The sequence below is a fragment of the Hyaena hyaena genome, unplaced genomic scaffold, assembly GCF_003009895.1.
Source record: "Hyaena hyaena isolate Hyena2069 unplaced genomic scaffold, ASM300989v1 scaffold_281, whole genome shotgun sequence".
NCBI lineage: Eukaryota > Metazoa > Chordata > Mammalia > Carnivora > Hyaenidae > Hyaena > Hyaena hyaena.
The window spans coordinates 2,105,065-2,126,101 of NW_024080914.1; the positions used below are offsets into that span (position 1 = coordinate 2,105,065).

At 39.9% G+C, this 21,037-nt stretch overlaps 2 protein-coding genes across 2 annotated transcripts; both read left to right on the forward strand.

The window, feature by feature from the left end:
- Nucleotides 1-872: 872 nt before the first annotated feature.
- On the forward strand, nucleotides 873-1,820 carry LOC120241421 (olfactory receptor 6K3-like). The gene has a single exon (XM_039246519.1). It carries the CDS (start codon nucleotides 873-875, stop codon nucleotides 1,818-1,820), a length of 948 nt encoding a protein of 315 aa, XP_039102450.1.
- An 11,432-nt stretch (nucleotides 1,821-13,252) lies between these two features.
- On the forward strand, nucleotides 13,253-14,218 carry LOC120241416 (olfactory receptor 6K2-like). Its single transcript, XM_039246514.1, has one exon. The coding sequence runs from the start codon at nucleotides 13,253-13,255 to the stop codon at nucleotides 14,216-14,218; it is 966 nt and encodes a 321-aa protein (XP_039102445.1).
- Nucleotides 14,219-21,037: the final 6,819 nt, after the last annotated feature.

Sequence of the window (21,037 nt, forward strand, 5' to 3'; positions counted from 1 at the left end):
AGTCTGGGAAACACACCTGTGGTGGAGACAGAACCTTGATGACTATGTATTATTCATCCACAGACAGTGAGGACGGACTGACTTTAGGGGCCACAGCAAGAACTTGACATACAGGGCCATGTGCAGAATGGGTAAAGAAGATGGGTCCCTAACACACATAAGGAAACAATGATCTAACAAACGCCAGAGAAGAAGCTTCCACATAGGAACAGGGCAAACCTGGAGTGGGGTTTCATGAGAGCCAAGGGAGAAAAATCTTCAAGTAGTAATAATCAGGAGTTTCTGGTGCAAAAGTGTACTCATCATACAATAACTGAAACGTTTACATTGTTTTGCAATTATCATGTCACTGACACATAGGACAAAATGTCCTCTGTAAGTGGGAGAACAGAAAGAATCCATGCAGCAAATGGTTGAAGAGTGAACAAGATCTGAATGAGATCTTGTTAATACTACTCTTCCAGAAAGTTGATCTAGGAAAGAAACGATAACAGATATTGATCACGAATGCCAGGGACTTTGATACATTAATTCATTTAATACAACTAATATGTTTTCACCGACAGAAGAAGATGCTGAATCTCAGAGAGATTGTGTGACTTGTCCATTATCACCCAACTAATAGGCAGCAGGATGAGAATTCGGGCTCAATATGTTTGATTTGGACCCATGCTATTAATCACTATGCTATCCTGTCTCCCATATAAGGATTACAGACACAGACAACCCGCTGGTTATTTTGAACCTGGGAGATGTCAAAACACAAAAACACCAAGGAACCAAAATCATACTTATGTTTACACTGCATTGATTTCCTTCTCTGTTAGTTGGGTATAACCTCTCCTTCATTCACAGGAAGCTCTTCTGGGGATATGGAGAGAGGAAATCTATCAGCTGTGACTGAATTTATCTTCACTGGCTTCCCGCAGCTCCAGGATGGTGGCCTCCTGTACTTCTTCCCCTTGCTTTTCATCTACACCTTTATTGTCATTGGGAACCTAATGATCTTCTTTGCTGTCCGGCTGGACACCCGTCTCCACAACCCCATGTACAATTTCATCAGCATCTTCTCCTTCCTGGAGATCTGGTACACCACTGCCACCATTCCCAAGATGCTCTCCAACCTCATCAGCAGCCAAAAGACGATCTCTTTTACTGGCTGCCTCTTGCAGATGTACTTCTTCCATTCACTTGGAAACACTGAAGGAACCTTGCTGACCGTCATGGCCATTGACAGGTATGTCGCCATCTGCAACCCACTCCACTACCTGACCATCATGACACCCCGACTATGTGCTCAGCTTTCTGCAGGCTCTTGTATCTTTGGTTTCCTCATCCTTCTACCTGAGATCGTGTGGATTTCTACTCTACCTTTCTGTGGTCCCAACCAAATCCATCAGATCTTCTGTGATTTCACACCATTATTAAAATTAGCCTGTACAGATGCGTCTGTGATCCTAGTGCAAGATGTGATTCATGCTTTGGCCATTCTGATAACAAGTCTGATTATTTCCCTTTCATACATCAGAATTGTGGTTGTTATTCTGGGAATCCCTTCAGCAGAGGGTCGTAAAAAAGCTTTCTCCACTTGCATTGCCCACATTGCCGTTTTCCTGCTGTTTTTCGGCAGTGTGGCCATCATGTATCTCAGATTCTCTGCCACTTTTACGCCGTTCTGGGACACGGCCATTGCTCTAGCATTCTCTGTCCTTTCTCCCCTTTTCAATCCCATGATATACAGCCTCAGGAATAAGGATATGAAAGATGCTATTAAGAAGCTCCTTTGCCCTCAAAAGGTATTTCATGTACGTGGTAGCTAACTTAAGAAGCAATCACCTAGACAGATGGGACTTCTTCACAAAATATCAACCCCACAAATGCTAGAACTTAAAATAATGACATAATTAGTCCAAATTTCTTCTCCATGAGTTGGTGAGAAGACTGACAGAGAAAGTCCTGTGAGGACTTACAGAGATGGAAAAATACCATTTCCTTTTCTGTATCTCTCATGTAGTGCCTTTGATTTTAATTTGGTCTTTTACTTCAAGATGCTTCATTGTATAAATATTAACAATATTCCTGGGTATCGCCTGTCTTGGTATCTAATGTCTTTCCAAAGCTCCCAGTGACTGCATGGGGTCCATGTAGCTCACTCTCCATGACACTAAGATGACTGGTCCAGGTCTCTCTGGGAGTTATTGGACATTAAGCAGGAGCAAGAGTTTCCAGCACCCAGACCATAGATGTGATTCTCCCTCTTTGCTTCCTTTCCAGTCAGCCTTGCTGGCACTTTAAGATCTTCATACTGGTGTGCCCTGCACATGATGCTGTCATGAACAGGGGGGTCAAGAACTGTATTTGCAGTTATGTTAACAATTGTAAAGGACGATTGAGTAGATCAGATCCTTCCCCATGGGAACTTAACCATCTCATGTAGGATCAATGTGAGAAAATGTTGACATAATAAATGCATATATTCACGTTTATAGCCAATGAAATTTATTGATGATTTAACCCACCCCTCTAAGAAATTGTCTATTTTCCCATATCAATGCTAAAATATATATTTTGTGTAGTAGTGTTCATCTAATACCTATGTGACTTGGAAATAAGAAGTTTTTAAATCAAAATTATATACTAAAGCATATTCATGTTTCTATAAAGCACTTAGAACTATCAGTTTAATTATGGCAAAATATTGAATTGGATGTACAAATTATTTCTCTCTTTTGAGCCTTTATATTGTTTCCTATCACCATTCTTATAAATATGGCAATTATCTTTTTTTGCAGAAAGTTGTTTCCGTTTTCAAAACTTGTTTCAAGATAAATTTCAAGAAGTTGACATATTAAAGTAATGTGCTAATACGTTTATAGCTGTTGGTAACAATATTGTTTTTGCAAATGGTTGCACTAGTAATGCATCAGTGTGACACTTTCAACACAAGTTTGGTAGCGCGGCAATATGTAAATTAAATAAGAAGTCTCGCTATTCTGTGAAGCTGCGATTCTATCACGGACAAGTTGAAATTACAGCGCGACTAGAATAAGGGGCAGCGATAAATTGAGTTATTGGTCTCGGTGCTTCACATCCCCGAAACAGAATTATAAACTCACATATCTGCAATGAATGGACTCAGGGTGGGTAGAGTATACTTTCCCGCCCCGTAACTTTGGATCGGCCTTTTTCTTTTTTCTGACTATTGGGATGTCCACGGACCTAACTGAGGTTGAATCTGTGCCTTTGTGGTTGGATTTGCTTTGGCAGCTGCTTCCCTAGCAAGATTGGACCCAGGAGGCGGTGTGCCTGAGAGCCCCTCTTTCAGAGAATTAGAGACATGTGGGACTGACCTGCACCAAAGCCTGCCCGAAGCCTGGTGCCTGGAGTCCAGAAACAGAGTCCAGAGCCAGGGTTCCAGCCTAACTCACCTTGTTGCAACTGATGAACAGACTCATCAGTAGGAGGCTAAATGATTATTGTTTTAATACCCGTGTGTGAAATACTTAATAAGTTCCTGCATTCTGCTGTGTGTGGACTTTGTCAGGCACCATAACAGCCCTGAATTGTTGAAATTTAATAACTAGTCCATACTATCTGAATCTTAAGATTTTCTTTTGGGTTTTAAGTATTTTAGAATTGTATTGTTAATTACTTTTTAATAATTCTATAATTTTCAGAAAGATTATCTGCATCAAATGTGTAGTTATTTAACCATGGCACCTGGGTGTGGGTGTTTGTGTTTAAGATATTTTACACATTAAAGGGATTTTTTTAAATCATTTAGAAACAGAGAAGGTGCTGGAGACCTGCAGCAGGGAGGGAAGGGGGGATGGGGAGGCAGGTATATGCAAGAGAGCCATTCTCTTTTCTATACCATTTTCTTCACCATTTTGTGGCTTATAGTCATCTTGTACTTGATCAGTCCTTGGAAATAAAGTTACTGCATTAAACTTCTTTTAAGGTAGAATACAAGTTAAATACAAAAGCTTTTAAAACAATGTGAAAATAAAAAACAATATACATAACACATTAAAGAACTGTAGAAATTCTACTTTTGTATTCTTTTTTTTTTGGTATTCTTCAAGAAATTTTTTAACCTTTATTTTTGAGAGACAGAGCATGAGCAGGATAGGGGCAGAGCGAGAGAGGGAGACACAGAATCGGAAGCAGGCTCCAGGCTTCAAGCTGTCAGCACACAGCCCGATGTGGGACTCGAACTCATGAACCCAGAGATCACGACCTGGGTCGAAGTTGGATGCTTAATGACTGAGCCACTCAAGCACCCACCACATTTGTATTCTGGTCGCTTATGTGCATAAGCAAAATATTTTGTGTTATCTAAACATAGCATAAAGTTCCTGTGAATTCTCTCTGATAGTCTCTAACTAGAAGTTGCTGTATTAGGTAAATTGGTGAGTGTGTCTTTTTCTGAAACCATAACACCATTTCTTATTGTGTATTTGTTTCATTTACTTGGGGTGAGAAAAAATCATTATACTTAAAGAAAAATATTACTTTAAAAAAACAGAAAAAAGAAAAGAAACTTAGAAGAAAATCAGCAACAAATATAGACAAGTAGTTTAAAATAAGGTAAATGCAAAAGGCTCATAATTACATAAAAAGATGCTTAAACTCTGGGGTACCTGGGTGGCTAGTCAGGTAAGCATCCTACTCTTTGGCTCAAAGTCATGATCTCACAGTTCATGAGTTTGAGCCCTGCATCTAGCTCCATGTTGACAGTGTGGATTCTCTCTCTCCCTCTCTCTGCCCCTCCCCTGCTCACATGTACTCTCTCTCTCTCTCAAAAAAAAACAAACAAACAAACATGAATAAACTCTTTATTAAGGCTCAGACAACGCAGAGACAAAGAAACACACATGCTCAGAAGGTAACAAAGTAATGTAGCCATTCTGGAGAAAAATCTGGTAGAATTTAAATTCTAGTGTATTCTCTCCTGCTTCTAAGAATATGTCTCAAAGACATTTTCATCTGTGTTAATAAATCAACATGAGTGAAGATGTTGGTTGGGTGTTGGGAAGTTGGAAGGAATCTGTGACCTATTATGGGGAAAAGAGTTGCATTAAATATGAGGAATGAATATTTCAGATGATCATCTAGGCGCTAGATAGTATAAACTCAATAAACACAAAGAAACATAAATAACTAAAACATAATGCTGAGTGAAAAAAAAGTCAACAATGCAATGAAATCAATTCCATACAATTGATGTGAACAAAAAGTACATGTACAAGAAACACAAATGCATATTTCGCAAGGAAACATACCTACAGAATATATCTTAAAATTAAAATTTTTAAAAATAAAATTAAATAAATTAACTAGCTTTATATGGAGAAAATAGGAGGAAGAATGAAAATTAAGTAAAATAAACAAAAATAAATTCCCATATTAATTTTTTCTTTTCTCTTTCCTTCTTTCTTTTTTTCTTTCTCTTTCTTTCTTTCTTTTCTTCTTTCTTTCTTTCTTTCTTTCTTTCTTTCTTTCTTTCTTTCTTTCTTTCTTTCTTTCTTTCATAAAAGCAGATCACTGAGGTGCCTGGTTGGCTCAGTTGGTTAAGCATCCAACTCTTGATTTCGGCTCAAGCCATGATCTGACAGTTCATGAGATCAAGCCCTGCATCAGGCTCTGCGCTAATGGGACAGAGCCTGCTTGGGGTTTTCTCTCTCCCTATCTCTCTGCCCCTCCCCCCTCAAAATAAATAAATAAACTAAAAAAATCATATTCCATCAGAGTTAACAATACATTTGTTTGTGTCTTTCCAAGTCACAGCACAAAGGTCTATTATTTCCATATCAAATAACTGCAGCATAGCATTTTGTATTATGGTTGTACCTCTTATCCTTATTGCTGCAGATTTAAGTTTATTTCAATCACATCTAATCATAAACATGTCACAGTGAAATCATGTCTCAGTGAAAAACGACATGTAAGTTTATAGGCTGCAATATTGTTGTAAAATTAATTCCTAGAAATATAGCTGCAAAAAGTGATTTAAATACAATATTTCATATGCCTTGATCATGGAACATTATTGGTTATAAGTAAAATACAGTGACCATTTATTTCAAGGCTCTGTATATTTTATTTATTTTTATATACAGCATGCAATTCATGATTCTATGTGTTTAATATTTTGGTAGGAAGTCTCCATATAAAGCAGAGGAATAAAAACATACAACACGCACACACACACACACACAAGAAATATAGCTGCATTATTCAATAGTATTCATGATTTAAGAATGAAATAGATAATGCCAAATCACCATTCTAAATATCATAAAAATTTATACAGCCAGCAACATAGAGAGTTTATATTTCAACACATTACCCCATGTAGCATGTATTCCTTGATATATTCTTTGCCAGCCTAAGAAGACAAAACAAAAGAAATGCAAACATACATTTATTTGAGAATCATTGGAATAATTTTGCATATATTTAATAACCAGTGCAGATCTTTAACTCTTAATTATTATGTGTTGACGATTTTTCTTTTTCTTTTTTTAATACTCTTTAAAAATTATTCATTTATTTTGATGGGGCACCTAGATAGCTCAGTCAGTCAAGCTTCTAACTTCAGCTCAGGTCATGATCTCACAGTTCATGAGTTTGAGCCCTGCAAGAGGCTCTGTGCTGACATCTCAGAGCCTGGAGCTGCTTCAGATTCTCTGTCTCCCTCTCTTATCTGCCTCTCACCCACTTGCGTTCACTCTATCTCTCAAAATAAATAAACATTAATTTAATTTTAAACTTTATTAATTTATTTTTGAGAGAGAGAGAAAGAGAGAATGCAGGAGGGGCAGAAAGAGAGGGAGAGAGAGAAAGAATCCCAAGCATGCTCTGCACTGTCAGTGCAGAGTCTGACACGAGCCTCAAACTCACGAACCTGAGTCATGATACCAGAGCTGGAAACCAAGAGTCAGATACTTAACAGACTGAGCCACCCAGGTGCCCCTACATGTTGACAACTTTTCTATTGAGCCGTTTATTTCACAAAATTTCATTCATTGAAAAAATGAATACATATTTCATTGTTGTTATCATGCTTCAAACATTAAAAATAATTTATACTTTCATATTATAATGTAATGAAATTTATGAAAACAGTGGATTTTTTTCAATAAATCTAAAATGGCTGCAACCATATAAATTTCTTTGATATGACTTCATGTTCTTGAAGGGAACCATTGCCTGAGTTGGGAATTGAACATCATCATGGGTTTTCAAGTAAATTTGTTTCCATGTAGATAACCTTTTAAGGAGTCTTCTAAAACAAACACAATGCTTCAAATTAGACAGAATTTTAAAATCCAATTTAACTTCCAGAGTAGTATCTTAAGATAAAAAGATATAGCAGATACTGTTGGCTCATTTGTCTAATACAAGACCCATTGTTAAACCTATTTTGCCCACATCTGTGAAGGGGTTCCCAGCATGGAGATGTTGGCCACAAGTTGCTAGGATTTGTGGGAAAGCTATTGCTGGTGGATTCTCAGTCACACAACTTTTTTGCCTGAGCGTGGAAATGATGCCTGGTACTTAGAGATCTATTTTGCAACCTTAAGGAAAAGTCCAAGAGAATGACTTGTCTGTTTGGGGTCAAATAAGCAAGGAGCATTCCTAACTGATATAAGTGTAAAGAAGAGTTTAATTATAGAGTAAGAATCAATAACAGCCATTTTTTGAAGTACAATGTTAACATCCAGTTGAACTTGTCAATGTGAACACACAATTTTTAGGAAAATATGTTATTAGCTGTCAATTCCCATGTAAAGTACACCAAAAGAATGTAATTTCCTAAAATTCAGATTTGGGTTTCTTTTTTTTTTTTTTTAATAGTTTATTGCCAAGTTGGTTTTCATATAACACCCAGTGCTCATCCCCACAAGTGCCCTCCTCCATGCCTATCACCCCCCTTCCCCTCTCCCTCATACCCATCAGCCCTCAGTTTGTCCTCAACATTCAAGAGTCTCTCAGATTTGGGTTTCTAATAGTCGTTTTTAATAACAGAATTCGAACTTTTTAGAGAAGAGCTTAGCTCATAACACAAGAAGGAGAAATTCAAAGAGAGAATGAAATGTCTTATGGCTTAAAAGCAAAGTTGTTTTTTCCTAACTTTGGCTTAATGGCTGGAAATAAGTAATCAGAATGGAAGTCTAGATCCCACTTTTCATTGTGCTACCAATCTCTTCCTCTCTGCTGAATCAACTTCCTTCAAATCTGAATCTTGGACTTTCAGTAGTTTGATTCACTTAAAAGTCAATCCAACCAAAAGTACCATAGAAAAGGAAGTTTTTAAAAATATATTCATTCTGGGGTGCCTGGGTGGCTCAGTCGGTTAGACGTCCGACTTCGGCTCAGGTCATGATCTCATGGTTTGTGGGTTTGAGCCCTGCACAGGGCTCTGTGCTGACAGCTAGCTCAGAACCTGGAGCTTGTCTTTGGATTCTGTCTCTCCCTCTCTCTGACACTTCCCTGATCACGCTGTCTCTATTTCAAAAATAAATAAAACATTAAAATTTTTTTTTAAATATATTCATTCTGGAGTTCCTTTGTGGCTCAGTTGGTTGAGTGCCCAACTCTTGAGATTGGCACAGGTTGTTATCTCGTGGTCGTGGGATGGAATCCCAGGTCGGGTCCTGTGCTGAGTGTGGAAACTACTTGGGATTCTCCCGCTGCCTCCCTCTCTCTTTCTTCCCCATAATCTCTAAATTAATTATTATTTAATTTAAAAAATACATTTATCCCAATGCTTCAGGCTTCCAGACTATCTCATTTGTCCTGGACTGGAATTCTCTGGGGCTGGGCTCTCCTCATTGCCAGGCTGAACTGTTTTTTCCTAATTGGGGCTATTATGGGAGCAATTTTCTTATTTATCTTAATTGGCCTGTGTAAAATCCCCAAGAGAGTCCGTCTTCCCATGCAAGCTATGCTCAGAAAAAGATACACACACACACACACACACACACACACACACACGGGGTTGGGGCAAAGAGAGTGTTCTACAGGCAGCATCAGATCTATAAGTCATTGCCTGGTGAAGGGAATGCAGTTTAGTTGGAGGACTAGGGGTAGAAACGGAGCAGAAGGGCAAAGGAAGTCTGTCTCAGTGGCTCTATATGGCTGGAGAGAAAGATTGAGTCTTCTCAATGTTTGTCCGATTTTGGAACCGATCAGCAGCAAGGTCAGTAAGTTAACGAATTGTGGGGAATTGGAGGCATCTAAGAAAAGAATAATCCACCTGCATAAGAATGGGTAACCTTAGAGTGCATGCAGATACTGTGAATATCGGTTGAGACGATTTGGAGCAAGGAGGAATTAGGAAAAAAAGTTATAGGACAAGTTCATACAAAGCATAAAAGCTTCCCAGGATGAAATATTAAAATATGAAAGTTTCTCAGGATATGTATGGGATGTAAATGGGGTCAAAGCTTAAGTGATTGCTTTAAAACCACAAATGATCATAGTGATTGATTTCTGAAATGTTTCAGGAATCAATGTTTCGGGAATCAAGTGAGATTTCCAGTTAGCTATTTGGCATTAATGTCATTAACATTTAACATTTGCACTAGACTTAGGATTACTAAGTTTTGGATGAAGATAGAAGTGGATTCAGTGGGGAAAGTCTAATGGTTTTTACTTTGGATTTATATCTTCCTTATCCTTCTTTTTGGCTTGACCATATCTCTTCAGGACATTAGGGAATTAGGCCTTAGTCTGCTCAGAGGCACCTTCTTCAACTAGTAGCTTGGTTTAATTTGTAGAACCCTACCCTGAGGGCCATAGTTAGAAGATTCGGTGACTATCACTGGAGACATCAAGATTGGGAAAGATCAGATATGTCTATGAAAAATCAAGAGCACCTAAAGGAAAAAGATTTTAAAAGGAATAGATAGATGATGGATGATGATAGATAAATAGATGATAGATAGATAGATAGATAGATAGATATAGAGATAGATAGATATAGATAAATAATTGAGAGATAATAGAGATAGATCACAGGGAATAGAAAGAGAGTGATCAAGACATGTGGGATTAGTTTGTTGAAACTAGAAAAGATACATGTACAATTTGGTGAAGTTAATAAGAAGGCAGAGTTTGGAAGGAAGATGAGGATATTTCAGGTAGGAGAGATTTTCTTTAGGGATGTACACACACACACACACACACACACACACACACACACACAAGGCAAGACCCTAATGAGTGACAGACAATACAGGGAGAAAATGCCATCCTAGAGAACTTGAGTTGGTACCTTTTTATTTAAAAACAAGTTTTTAATGTTTTTTTAATTTATTTCTGAGAGAGAGAGAGAGAGAGCTAGAGCGAGCGAGCATGAGCAGGGGAGTCAGAGACAGAAGGAGACACAGAATCTGAAACGTTTCCAGGCTCGGAGCTAGCTGTCGGCACAGAGCCCAACGTAGGGCTTGGACCCACTAACCGTGAGACGAAGTCGGATGCCTAAACTACTGAGCCCCCTAGGTGCCCATGTACGGCGCCTTCTCTTCTTGGAAGAAGAGAATGGTGAGAGCATGAACCTCCAGTACAAGACGGAAGGAAGTCACGTGTGTAAACTGATGCTATAGCAAGGCACACACTTTGCAGGAATGGAATCTTGTATGGAAAAGTAAGAGCTCTGGAAACCTACTACAATGGTGTAAGCATTATGAGTAGGCATCAAATTAGGGTGAAGGCAATGGGAATAAAAGATATTAGTGATATAGCAAGAAAAAAAATCAGTAAAGCAGACCTTGATGATTAACTGGGTTTGAGAAATGAGGGCACAATGTGTAGAGGAGTGAGCCACTTTGGTCTCTAGATGAACAAAAATAAGAAATTCAGCAAAGGGAAACTGGTGGGGAGCTCTGGGTGAGGATGGTGCATTAGCTTGCCCAGCCTGCGGTGATGAGGTATCACAGACTGAGTGCCTTAAACATCAGGAATTTATTTTCTTATAATTCAGAGAGCTAGAAGTCTGAGATCCAGGTTTAGGCAGAGTTGCTTTCTCATGAGGCCTTTGTGTGTGCTTTGTAGATGGCTGTCTTCCCTCTGAGTCTTCCTGTGGTCCTCCCTCTGAGACTGTCTGTGTCCACATCTCCTCTTCTTAGATGTCCACCAGTCATACTGGATTAGGACCCACCCTAGAACCTCATTTTGACTTAATTATCTCCTTTAAGACCTTTTCTCCAAATAGAGTCACATTCTGAGGTACCAGGGGTTAGAATGGCAACATGTAAACTTTGGGAGGATGGAATTCAACCTGTAACAGGTGGAGATGGCAGGTTTGGGTCAAGGTGAGACCCCTAAGTGGGAAGGTTCTGAAGAAATGTTGATCTCTGGAGAGAGATCCACAAGAAGGAATTCTGGAGCCATGGTAGTCCATGAGAGCAGGCGGCCAATAGACGGTGATAAACAATCTTGAACATACAAGATCTTTATGGAAATAAGATGGAATATGGAATAAGAAACAATAAACAAAGATAGAAATCAGGGAGGTGGAAGACAGAATAGCCAATGAGGGAAATCAGGATAATGTGGTGTCAAAAAGGCAAAAAAGGAAAGACTTTCAATGATCAGGCGATTGACCTCTGGAGGTTAGTGGCAATGAAGAGAGAAGAGAGCAATCAAACTTTTCATCAGATAGCCACCGATATACTTTAAGAAAAGAGATATGGAGAATTGAGAGCAGATCATTGATTCAATAGGATTCAGAAAACAAAACAAAGCAAAATAAAACAAAAAAACCCAAAAGGATTCAGGAGGGAATGAAGTTAATAAATATGTATTAATGTATTAGGGGGAAATGATGTTGATACAAAGGAAATAAATCATCTGTGTAGAGATAGTACTTTTCTCTCAGGATAAGATTTGTGGCCATTTGATAGCAGAAAAGGGAGAATCAATGAAGAAAATAAAACAAAAGTCTCCCAAAAGGGAACCAATTAATAGGACCATATCCTGCAACATATTGAGTTTAAATTGCATTTCATGGAGCCTCCAGCCCCCTGTCCACCCCAGGGCCCCATACAATCCCACTAGAGCAGCTCTTCATTTGTGGCTTCACATAGTCACTTTCCATGAATTATGTCATTTGACCGAAGCCTTCTGTCACGAAACACACTTGAGAGCCATTTTTCTAGAAGAGGGGGAAGGGAAGGAATGGGAAATTGCAGAATGACCCATCTTTTTTAAAAAAAGAAAGACATTTGAATATTCTCTGAATATTGTTAAATATGTATTTAAATACATATTATGTATATTATGCATATGTATACAGAGGGAGGGAGGAAGAGAGAAAGAGAGAGACAGAGTATGTCTTATTTAGAGGCAGAAAGGGAAGGAAGAGGGTGAAATTCACCAGTAATGGTTTCTTTGCCATTACAATATTCAATTAGATCATATGCCAAGAATTAGATGAGGAATTGGGAGTTTGAGGAAAGAATGTTGAAATGGTTTTGGGCAGTTTGTTAGGGAACCAGTAAGACTTGAATACAGAAAAAACATCACCTAGCTCTTCCCTCACTGCCTTGTCTAATTTTTTCTTTGTCTAAACACAATGGTTTTGGGGCCCTTGGGTGGCTCAGTCGGTAAAGCATCTGACTTCAGCTCAGTTCATGATCTCACGGTTCATGAGTTCGAGCCTCACATCGGGCTTTGTGCTGACAGTTAGCTCAGAGCTTGGAGCCTGTCTTCAGATTCTGTGTCTCCCTCCCTCTCTGACCCTCCCCTGCTCACTCTCTCTCTCTTTCTCTCTCTCTCTCAGAAATAAAGCATTAAAAATATAAATAAATAAACACAATTGTTTTAAAACAGGGCCCCCCTGACCAGTAAGATTAGCATCACCTGGAAATGTGTCAGACATGCAAATACTTTGGCCTTGTCCCAGATCTACTGAGTTAGAAGCATTCAGGATATGGACCAGCAATCTGTGTTTTAATAAGCCCTCCATCTGGCTCTGATGGATGCTAAAATGTGAGAATCACTGCTCTATAATGTTGACTCTGCTTTCTGCCTAGATATTTTTCTATACTACAGCCTTAGTTGTCAGCATCTATGGAATATGGACTATTTCTTTCTTCCTTTGTCTCCCTCTGAATCCTCAGTACAGGGCTCTACACAGTGCTAGCATTCAGTAAGCATGTTTGCTCCCTGACCAACAGTAGGCACCTCCTACAAGGCTTGAATGCACTGAGAGCTGGAAGTCCTTGTTTTCAACTAGAAAATGGAGAGCGCCAATCAAAGTGCCACTCAGGAGTTCATCTTCTCTGCTTTCCCTTGTTCCTGGGGAAGTTCTGTCACCTGTTTTATTCCCCTGCTCTTCATTTACACCTTCATTGTCATTGGAAACCTTGTCATCATCACAGTGGTCCAGCTGAATGCTCCCCTCCACACGCCCATGTACTTCTTTATCAGTGCCCTCTCTTTCCTGGAGATCTGGTACACCACAGCGACCATACCAAAGATGCTTGCCAGTCTGCTCAGCGAGAAGAAGAGCATTTCTTTAAATGGTTGTCTCCTGCAGATGTATTTCTTCCATTCCACTGGCATCAGTGAGGTTTGCCTCTTGACAGCTATGGCCTTTGACCGCTACCTTGCCATCTGCAGCCCTCTTCATTATCCCACTATCATGACCCCCAGGCTGTGTGCCCAACTGACTTTAAGCTGCTGTCTTTGTGGCTTTCTCACACCCCTCCCTGAGATTGCCTGGATCTCGACACTGCCGTTTTGTGGCTCTAACCGCCTTCAGCATATCTTCTATGACTTCCTCCCCGTGCTACGCTTGGCCTGCACAGACACTCAGGCCATCATCATGATTCAGGTAGTGGACATTGTCCATGCGGTGGAGATTATTACAGCAGTAATGCTCATTTTCATGTCCTATGTTGGTATTGTGGCTGTAATTCTACGTATTCAGTCAGCTGAAGGCCGTCGCAAGGCCTTTTCCACGTGCGCCTCCCACCTCACTGTCTTTTTTCTCTTCTTTGGCAGTGTGGCCCTCATGTACCTACGGTTCTCTGCCACCTACTCCTTATTTTGGGACACAGCCATTGCTCTGGCCTTTGCAGTCCTGTCTCCTTTCTTCAACCCCATAATCTATAGTCTGAGGAACAAAGAGATAAAGGAAGCTATAAAAAAACACTTGGGTCAAGCTGAGGTATTTTTTCATAAGACCAAGGACCTCCAGTAAGATCTAATTATTGGAAGTCTATATGGCTCTTGATGCCTTTTCTTCCTCAACTCTGTGATCTGTCTTTTCCCATCAGCCGTTTATTGAAACTGGCCTTACAGAGGTCACCGAGAAACAAAATTCACTAATAGCTGAATTCAGTGGTTTCCTGTGCTCTTTATCCAACTTGACATATTTTTTAGAGTACATAATTTATTTATTTAAATTCAAGTTAGTTAACATACAGTGTAGTATCAGTTTCAGGGATGGAACCCAGTGATTGATCTCTTACATACAACACCCAGTGCTCATCCCAACAAGTGCCCTCCTTAACAAAGTCAGATCAAACAATATGTCAAGTGCACTTGGATCTGACTTCATTAATTAAGCTTTGTGCCACTCAATTTAGTCAAGATAAATTGACTTTGTGGAAATGACCTGGGTAAACACTTAATTTTAACATTGTCAAAGTATTTGTTTGTAAGATATGGTAATGGAAAAATCATCTTCATAAGACTAAGTTCTCTCCATGGTCTTCATATATTTGAAAAACAATCCTAATTCCTAACTTGAATATTCATTATTGATAAATAGCCAAATAGGCATATTTGATCAGGTTCTACTATGACTCCCTTGCTCCATTTGTACCTTAGCAACACTATGCAAGGTGAGCTCCATGTCTGGGTCAATAATGAGTCAAGGCCATCGTCATGTGATTGCGACCAATTGTAATGTGTGAAGCTAGTTGAAGCCATTGTGCTCAACACCAAATCAACTTCATGTGTATTGGTGGCCCTGAGAAACTAGGAGAATGAGTAGGCCTCTGTAGAACTGACAGGGAAGGAGACCCAACAAAGTAGTTGGCTCCAGTTGAGTCGTGGTTAAAGATCATCACAAAGAATCTTAGGCCAAGAAGATCACTGAATACTTTAAAAGCAAAAACAAAACAAAACAAACAAAAGTAACTTGGCCTTCAAAACAGTACAGAAATATAACTAATCTATTCATTAGTGAATCAGTGTTTTTCTCATAGTAAATTGAAAAACTTAATCTTTGTTTTCAATGTAATTGAGGGTATTATATTAATTAAGCAACAACATCACTAAATACCCATTGAATGAATAAACCAATATGGCCATGCTGCATTCTGAATGATCCAGCCAACTGCTCAGTGGTATTGAGAAACTCTTCCCTTTTTAATCTCTTTTCCCTTGGCTTTGAGGATGCAGGGTTCTTCCTGCCCTACTTTGTTTGAGGGCTCTGTCTTGCTGACTCTTCTTACACGTTTCGTAAAGGGTGATTTTCTCCAGGGCTCACACCTCAGTTAGGATGTGATGAAGTGGTGCCTGGGTGGCTCAGTTGGTTAAGCGTCCAACTCTTGATTTCAGTTCAAGTCATGGTCTCGTGGTTCATGAGTTCAAGCTCCGTGTCAGGCTCTGTGGACAGGAGAAAGGGGAAAAGGCTTATAAGAAGAGGCTAATACTAGCTCATAAAGAGCTTAGATGGCGAAGAGAAAGTAAATGAGAGAAAAGCTATAGGTTGTGGGTGGAAACATCTTGACATGGGAAGTCTTCAGGGAATACTTGGTATAAAACTATGAGGGAATAGAGAAAAAGGGAAACAAGTAGTGTTGCTGAGTTTAAGTAATGTATCTATTTCTCATGTTCTTCCAGAGAAATCAACATTACACCACTGATTGACTGACTAGTTATTTTAACTGTACTTTTCCAAGTACAATACTGTTTGTTAGAAAATTGATACATATAAATCTCTGGCATGGGAAAGGGTTACATAGTTTTCTTATCTGTTTTCTCCACTTTTAAATTTTATATTATATAATCCTTTCCTAGATATTATCAATGTCCCTAAAAATTAATATAGCTAAAATGGTCTCACTTACACCCATACTTTTCCACCATCAAGCTGATCTCCCAAGAGAGGCTGAATTATTTTTTAAAGCTTAGATATGATCACTTCATTACTTTGCTTGAAATCCTATGATTAGACCCACCCTGCTGCAGAGTGTGAATAGAATTTTACTAGGTAAATTCTGTGTGTGTGTGGAGGAATGGTGGGTGTGGGTATGTGTGGAATAAAGAAAATTCCAAGCTGAGGGAAAAACAAAAGCAAAAGAAATAGAAAAACAAAGTTCACCATGTGTTGACATTTATGTGTTACTTTGTAACTGTGCCCTTAGTAAATGCTGGGGGTTAAGGAAATCCATGGCTTCTGACTTGGTGAGCGCAGGAGTAGCTAACTCATTCTTGTTAATTTAAAATATATTTCTGTTCCCAAGTGTGCTGCATTTATTAACCACACTTTCACTTCTAATAATGAAATAACATCTTATATATTCCAGTTGTAATTATATATATTAATAGTAACAATAATACAATGTCTTCTTAATGGGAATGCATTTTATATATGACATTGTAATAAATGTCTCCTGTATATATGTTACTTGGTAACAATCCTAAGCAATAGGTATTATTACCATTCTTATAAGTGAGAACACTGTGACTCATAGGGGTTAAGTGATTCGTCTAAGGACATACATTTAGTAAGAGGCCGGACTGTGATTTGAACCCCGTTCTATTTTATTTCAAAAGCCTTGCTCTTAACCACCATACTATATTCCTAACATTGTGTCCATATTCCTGAGAAAACAGAGATGGGGAAGACTTGCTTCTCAGAAGCTACACAGCATAGACCATCCCTGAGGTTCTTGTAAGTGCTACTGAAATACATCATCTATTTCTTCAAGAAACTTAAAAATTATCTACTATATGCAGGGAAAAGTCGTGTGTGTTGGAATAATACTGGCATGAGGCACATTCTCTGATGTGCAAAGCTCACACACAATCTAGTTTCAGAGTTTAACAAATGCAAGAAGGTGAAATATTTATTTTGCTTTTCCTCATCCAGTAAGCAACCATTAAATTTTGTCGACATTTAAAAAAAATCAACATGCATAAGATTAGCGAGGGTCTTCTGCAAGTGGTGGGATGGAATAAATTACTTCAATTAAAACATGGAGCTGGCTTCACATTTGTTCTCATTGTTGGCATGGTGGAGTTCAGCTACGTGATTACTCCTTAATCACAAAACAAGGTAAAAAACAAACTTACAAACAGCTGTTTATATTTAGGAGGATATGACTAAGGCGATGGAGAATAGAAAGCAGAATAGTATTTCTAGTGGTTTTGTACTATAAATTGCTACTGGAAATCTAATGACTTATTGCTTTGATACTTAATTTCTATCTCCTCACCCCACCCACCTTTGAACTCCTGCTTTGTCCTTCTTGGAAAGTTGCTACAACAGAATCAGAGATGTGGTCCAAACTGATGACTAAAAAGAAGCACATAGAGTTAGGAAAGGTCATCACGAGGACATGACTTCAGTTGACCTGAGCTGGATCCAGGTGATAAGAGGTCAATACCCCCTCTCCGTCCTTGGAATGTGGGTTCCGCTTGTACTTCCCCCTGCCCCCCCCCCCACCGGAGGTTGGCCAAAGACCCAGATGCTCCCAGCTTCTGGCCAGTATACCCAGCTGAACCCTGTTAATGCCTCATTATAAACTTTTAAGGCTCTGGCCAGGGGGTATGAGGAGCCTGTAGGCGCCCAAAACAAGCCTTGTATGTTAAGTTGCCTTTGCCTATTAAACTCACCACCTACCCATCCGGATGGCCTTCCTCTTACTAGGTCTCTCCTTGCCCTCCAAATATGGGGACCCTTCCAGATTACACCTGCAGAGCCCTCCAGGAGCCTGCAAACCAACACAGAGATGCTATAAGACCTTACCCTGAAAAGGTATTTTTTTCTCCAATACTTGGAATCTCGGAAGGGGCTGCACTGAGCACTAAGGTTGTCTGTCACCTCTCCCACTGGGCAACCCCATGACTCCAAATTCCAAACCGTGGCTGCTACTTTTGTGAAGTTATCAGACACAATAGCTAACCAACATACCGCACTGGGGCCCAAGCTGAACATCAGCATCCCATCGAAAGTATCTTCTGGGGCTTTGCTCCAGTCTCGAGTCTGGCTTGGATGTCCATCGGTGGTGTGGGCAAAGGTGAGGGTTCCACTTAGAAGGGATCTGTGTGCTTCCCTGCAGGGTCCCTGCATCCACACTGTGAGAACGCGACAGAGCCCTCCCCTGGTTACCCCCCCCATCAGCCTGCATATTAGAGTTTATTATGTTTATTATATATAATTACATATTGAAAATGCCTCATAACTAATTCAACATTTAATTTGAAGGTATTTATGTTCACTGTTAACATTGTCCCTCATTTTTATTTAAAAAAAATTTTTTTAATGTTTTTATTTATTTCTAGGAGAGAGAAAGAGAGACAGCGTGAGCAGGGGAGGGTCAGAGAGAGAGGGAGTCACAGATTGAAACAGGCTCCAGGCTCTGAGCTGGCAGTCAGCACAGAGCCCGACGTGGGGCTCGAACCCACGAACCGCGAGATCATGACCTGAGCGAAAGTCGGACGCTTAACCGACTAAGCCACCCTGGCGCCCCTGTCCCTCATTTTTAAAAAATATCTGAAATCTCATCCGCCTGGATTTACTGAACAATTCCTTACTGACCAGTTCTTAAAGATCAGGCATTGGTAGGTTCTGAACAAAGAGTTTCCACTGAAAAACTGGAGAGAGAGGCCTGTAAAAGCACAATATAAGAGTAATAACAGGGGTGCCTGGGTGGCTCAGTCGGAAAAGTCTGGCTTTGGCTCAGGTCGTGATTTCACGGTTCGTGGGTTCGAGCGCTGCGTCAGGCTCTGTGCTGACAGCTCAGAGCCTGGAGCCTGCTTCAGATTCTGTGTCTCCCTCTCTCTCTGCCCCTCCCCTGTTCTCTCTCTCTCTCTTTCAGAAATAAGTAAAAAACATTTAAAAAATAATAACAAAATTCATAAAATCACAACAGAAGTAGTAACTATGCGGGTGCCTGGGTAGCTCAGTAGGTTAAAGTGTCTGACGTCAGCTCAGGTCATGACCTCACTGTTCCTGGGTTCTAGCCCGGTGTGGGGCTCTGTGCTGACAGCTCAGAGCCTGGAGCTGCTTCAGATTCAGTGTTTCCATCTCTCTCTGCCCCTCCCTCACTCGTGTTCTGTCTCTGTCTCTCAAAAATAATAATTAAAAAAATTTTTTAAAGGTAGTAATTATGCTTGGATGATCAAGAAAAACTTCGAAGAGAAATTCTATTTCTTCTGAGACATGCAGAACCTTTACTGTTTCTTTATGTTTGTTGGTTTACCTTTAGATCTGCATCCCCATTTAATTTAGGAAATGTTCTTGACACAAACCAAGGACAGACAATGGATCGCTTTTAAGGAATACCTTGCCCTATGCCATCCCCAATAACGGTGAGACAGAACTTTCTCTGGGACGAATAAAAGCTTATTTCTACATAACGTTCTCAATAGTTCCAAGTAAAAGCAGGAGCTGACACACCCGGAGTGTATTGGGGGTAAATGAGTGTTAAAAATTGTTTCCAATTAAATTTTTGACATCTATAATAGATACAGTTATCTTTACTCATTCATTCATTCTTTATTTTAGAAAAGATTTACCAAGTGTCTATTGTCTGTTAAATAAGGGTTATCTCGAAGGAAGATATTTATTGCATGTCTTACCCTGGTGTCGCCCTCTTGACGAAACGACATGGCCGTTCAAGAAATCAGAGCTTCACTTCCTTTCTTTTGGAGTCTCTGGCTGTCACCGCCTTCCTCCTAATGCCTCGGGTTGCTTACTCTTGCTTCCGCTCACATTGACATGCGCAATGAGAAGGCTCATCTCTGGACCAGATTTTTGTTTTTTGTTTGTTTGTTTGTTTGTTTATTTATTTATTTTTAATGTTTTATTTATTTGAGAGAGAGAGAGAAAGAGCAGGGGAGGGTCAGAGAGAGAGGGAGACACAGAATCCGAAGCAGCTCCAGGCTCTGAGCTGTCAGCACAGAGCCCGACGCGGGCTCGAACCCACGAACCATGAGCGAACCCACGAACCATGAGATCATGACCTGAGCCAAAGCCAGACGCTTAAGCGACTGAGCCACCCAGGCGCCCCTGGACCAGATTTTTGAAAGACTGTCAAACAGTACTAAATTTTCCCCAAAGTCACCTCAAAAGTAGTTCTGAAATTCCCTTCACTGAAATTCCTCTGGATCCTATGAGGCTCACTGATCAAGATGCCGTATTACCTTTTAATTTGTTTTAGAAACGGGGAAGGGATGACATAATGGAAACTTTGGTGTAAACACGAAAACGCATCTTTCAGTGACCGATTTACAAATGTCCCTGTCAAGTGGCTTATATTTGCAATTACAAACTATGCTTACATCTTTTTGTAGAGAATCCAGTGTTACTGATGTTAATTTGCTTGTAGCGCATGTATTTTGTATGCAGCCAGCTATCAGTGCAGGGGCCATTAGCATATGGTTATTGTACATGTCATGTGAAAGTGCACGTTCTGGTTTGTAAACTCCTGGAGAGCAGCCATCTTGCTTTGATCACCTCTATGTTCCCAACGCCTGTTAGATTTCTTTATCCAGGGAAATGCTCAAGAATGGTTTGCTGAAAGTGTAAAGTTTTTTAAAAAAAAATTAAAAAATGTTTATTCATTTGTGAGAGTGGGGGTGCAGAGAGAGAGGGAGGCATTGAATCTGAACCAAGGTCCAGGCTCTGAGCTGTCAGCACAGAGCCCGACGCAGGGCTCGAACTCATAAGCCGTGAGATCATAACCTGAGCCGAAGTCGGATGCTTAACCGACTGAGTCACTCAAGTGCCCCTGAAAGTGCAAAGTTTTAAAAGAGAGATAGCCTATGTTTCTTGACAAAT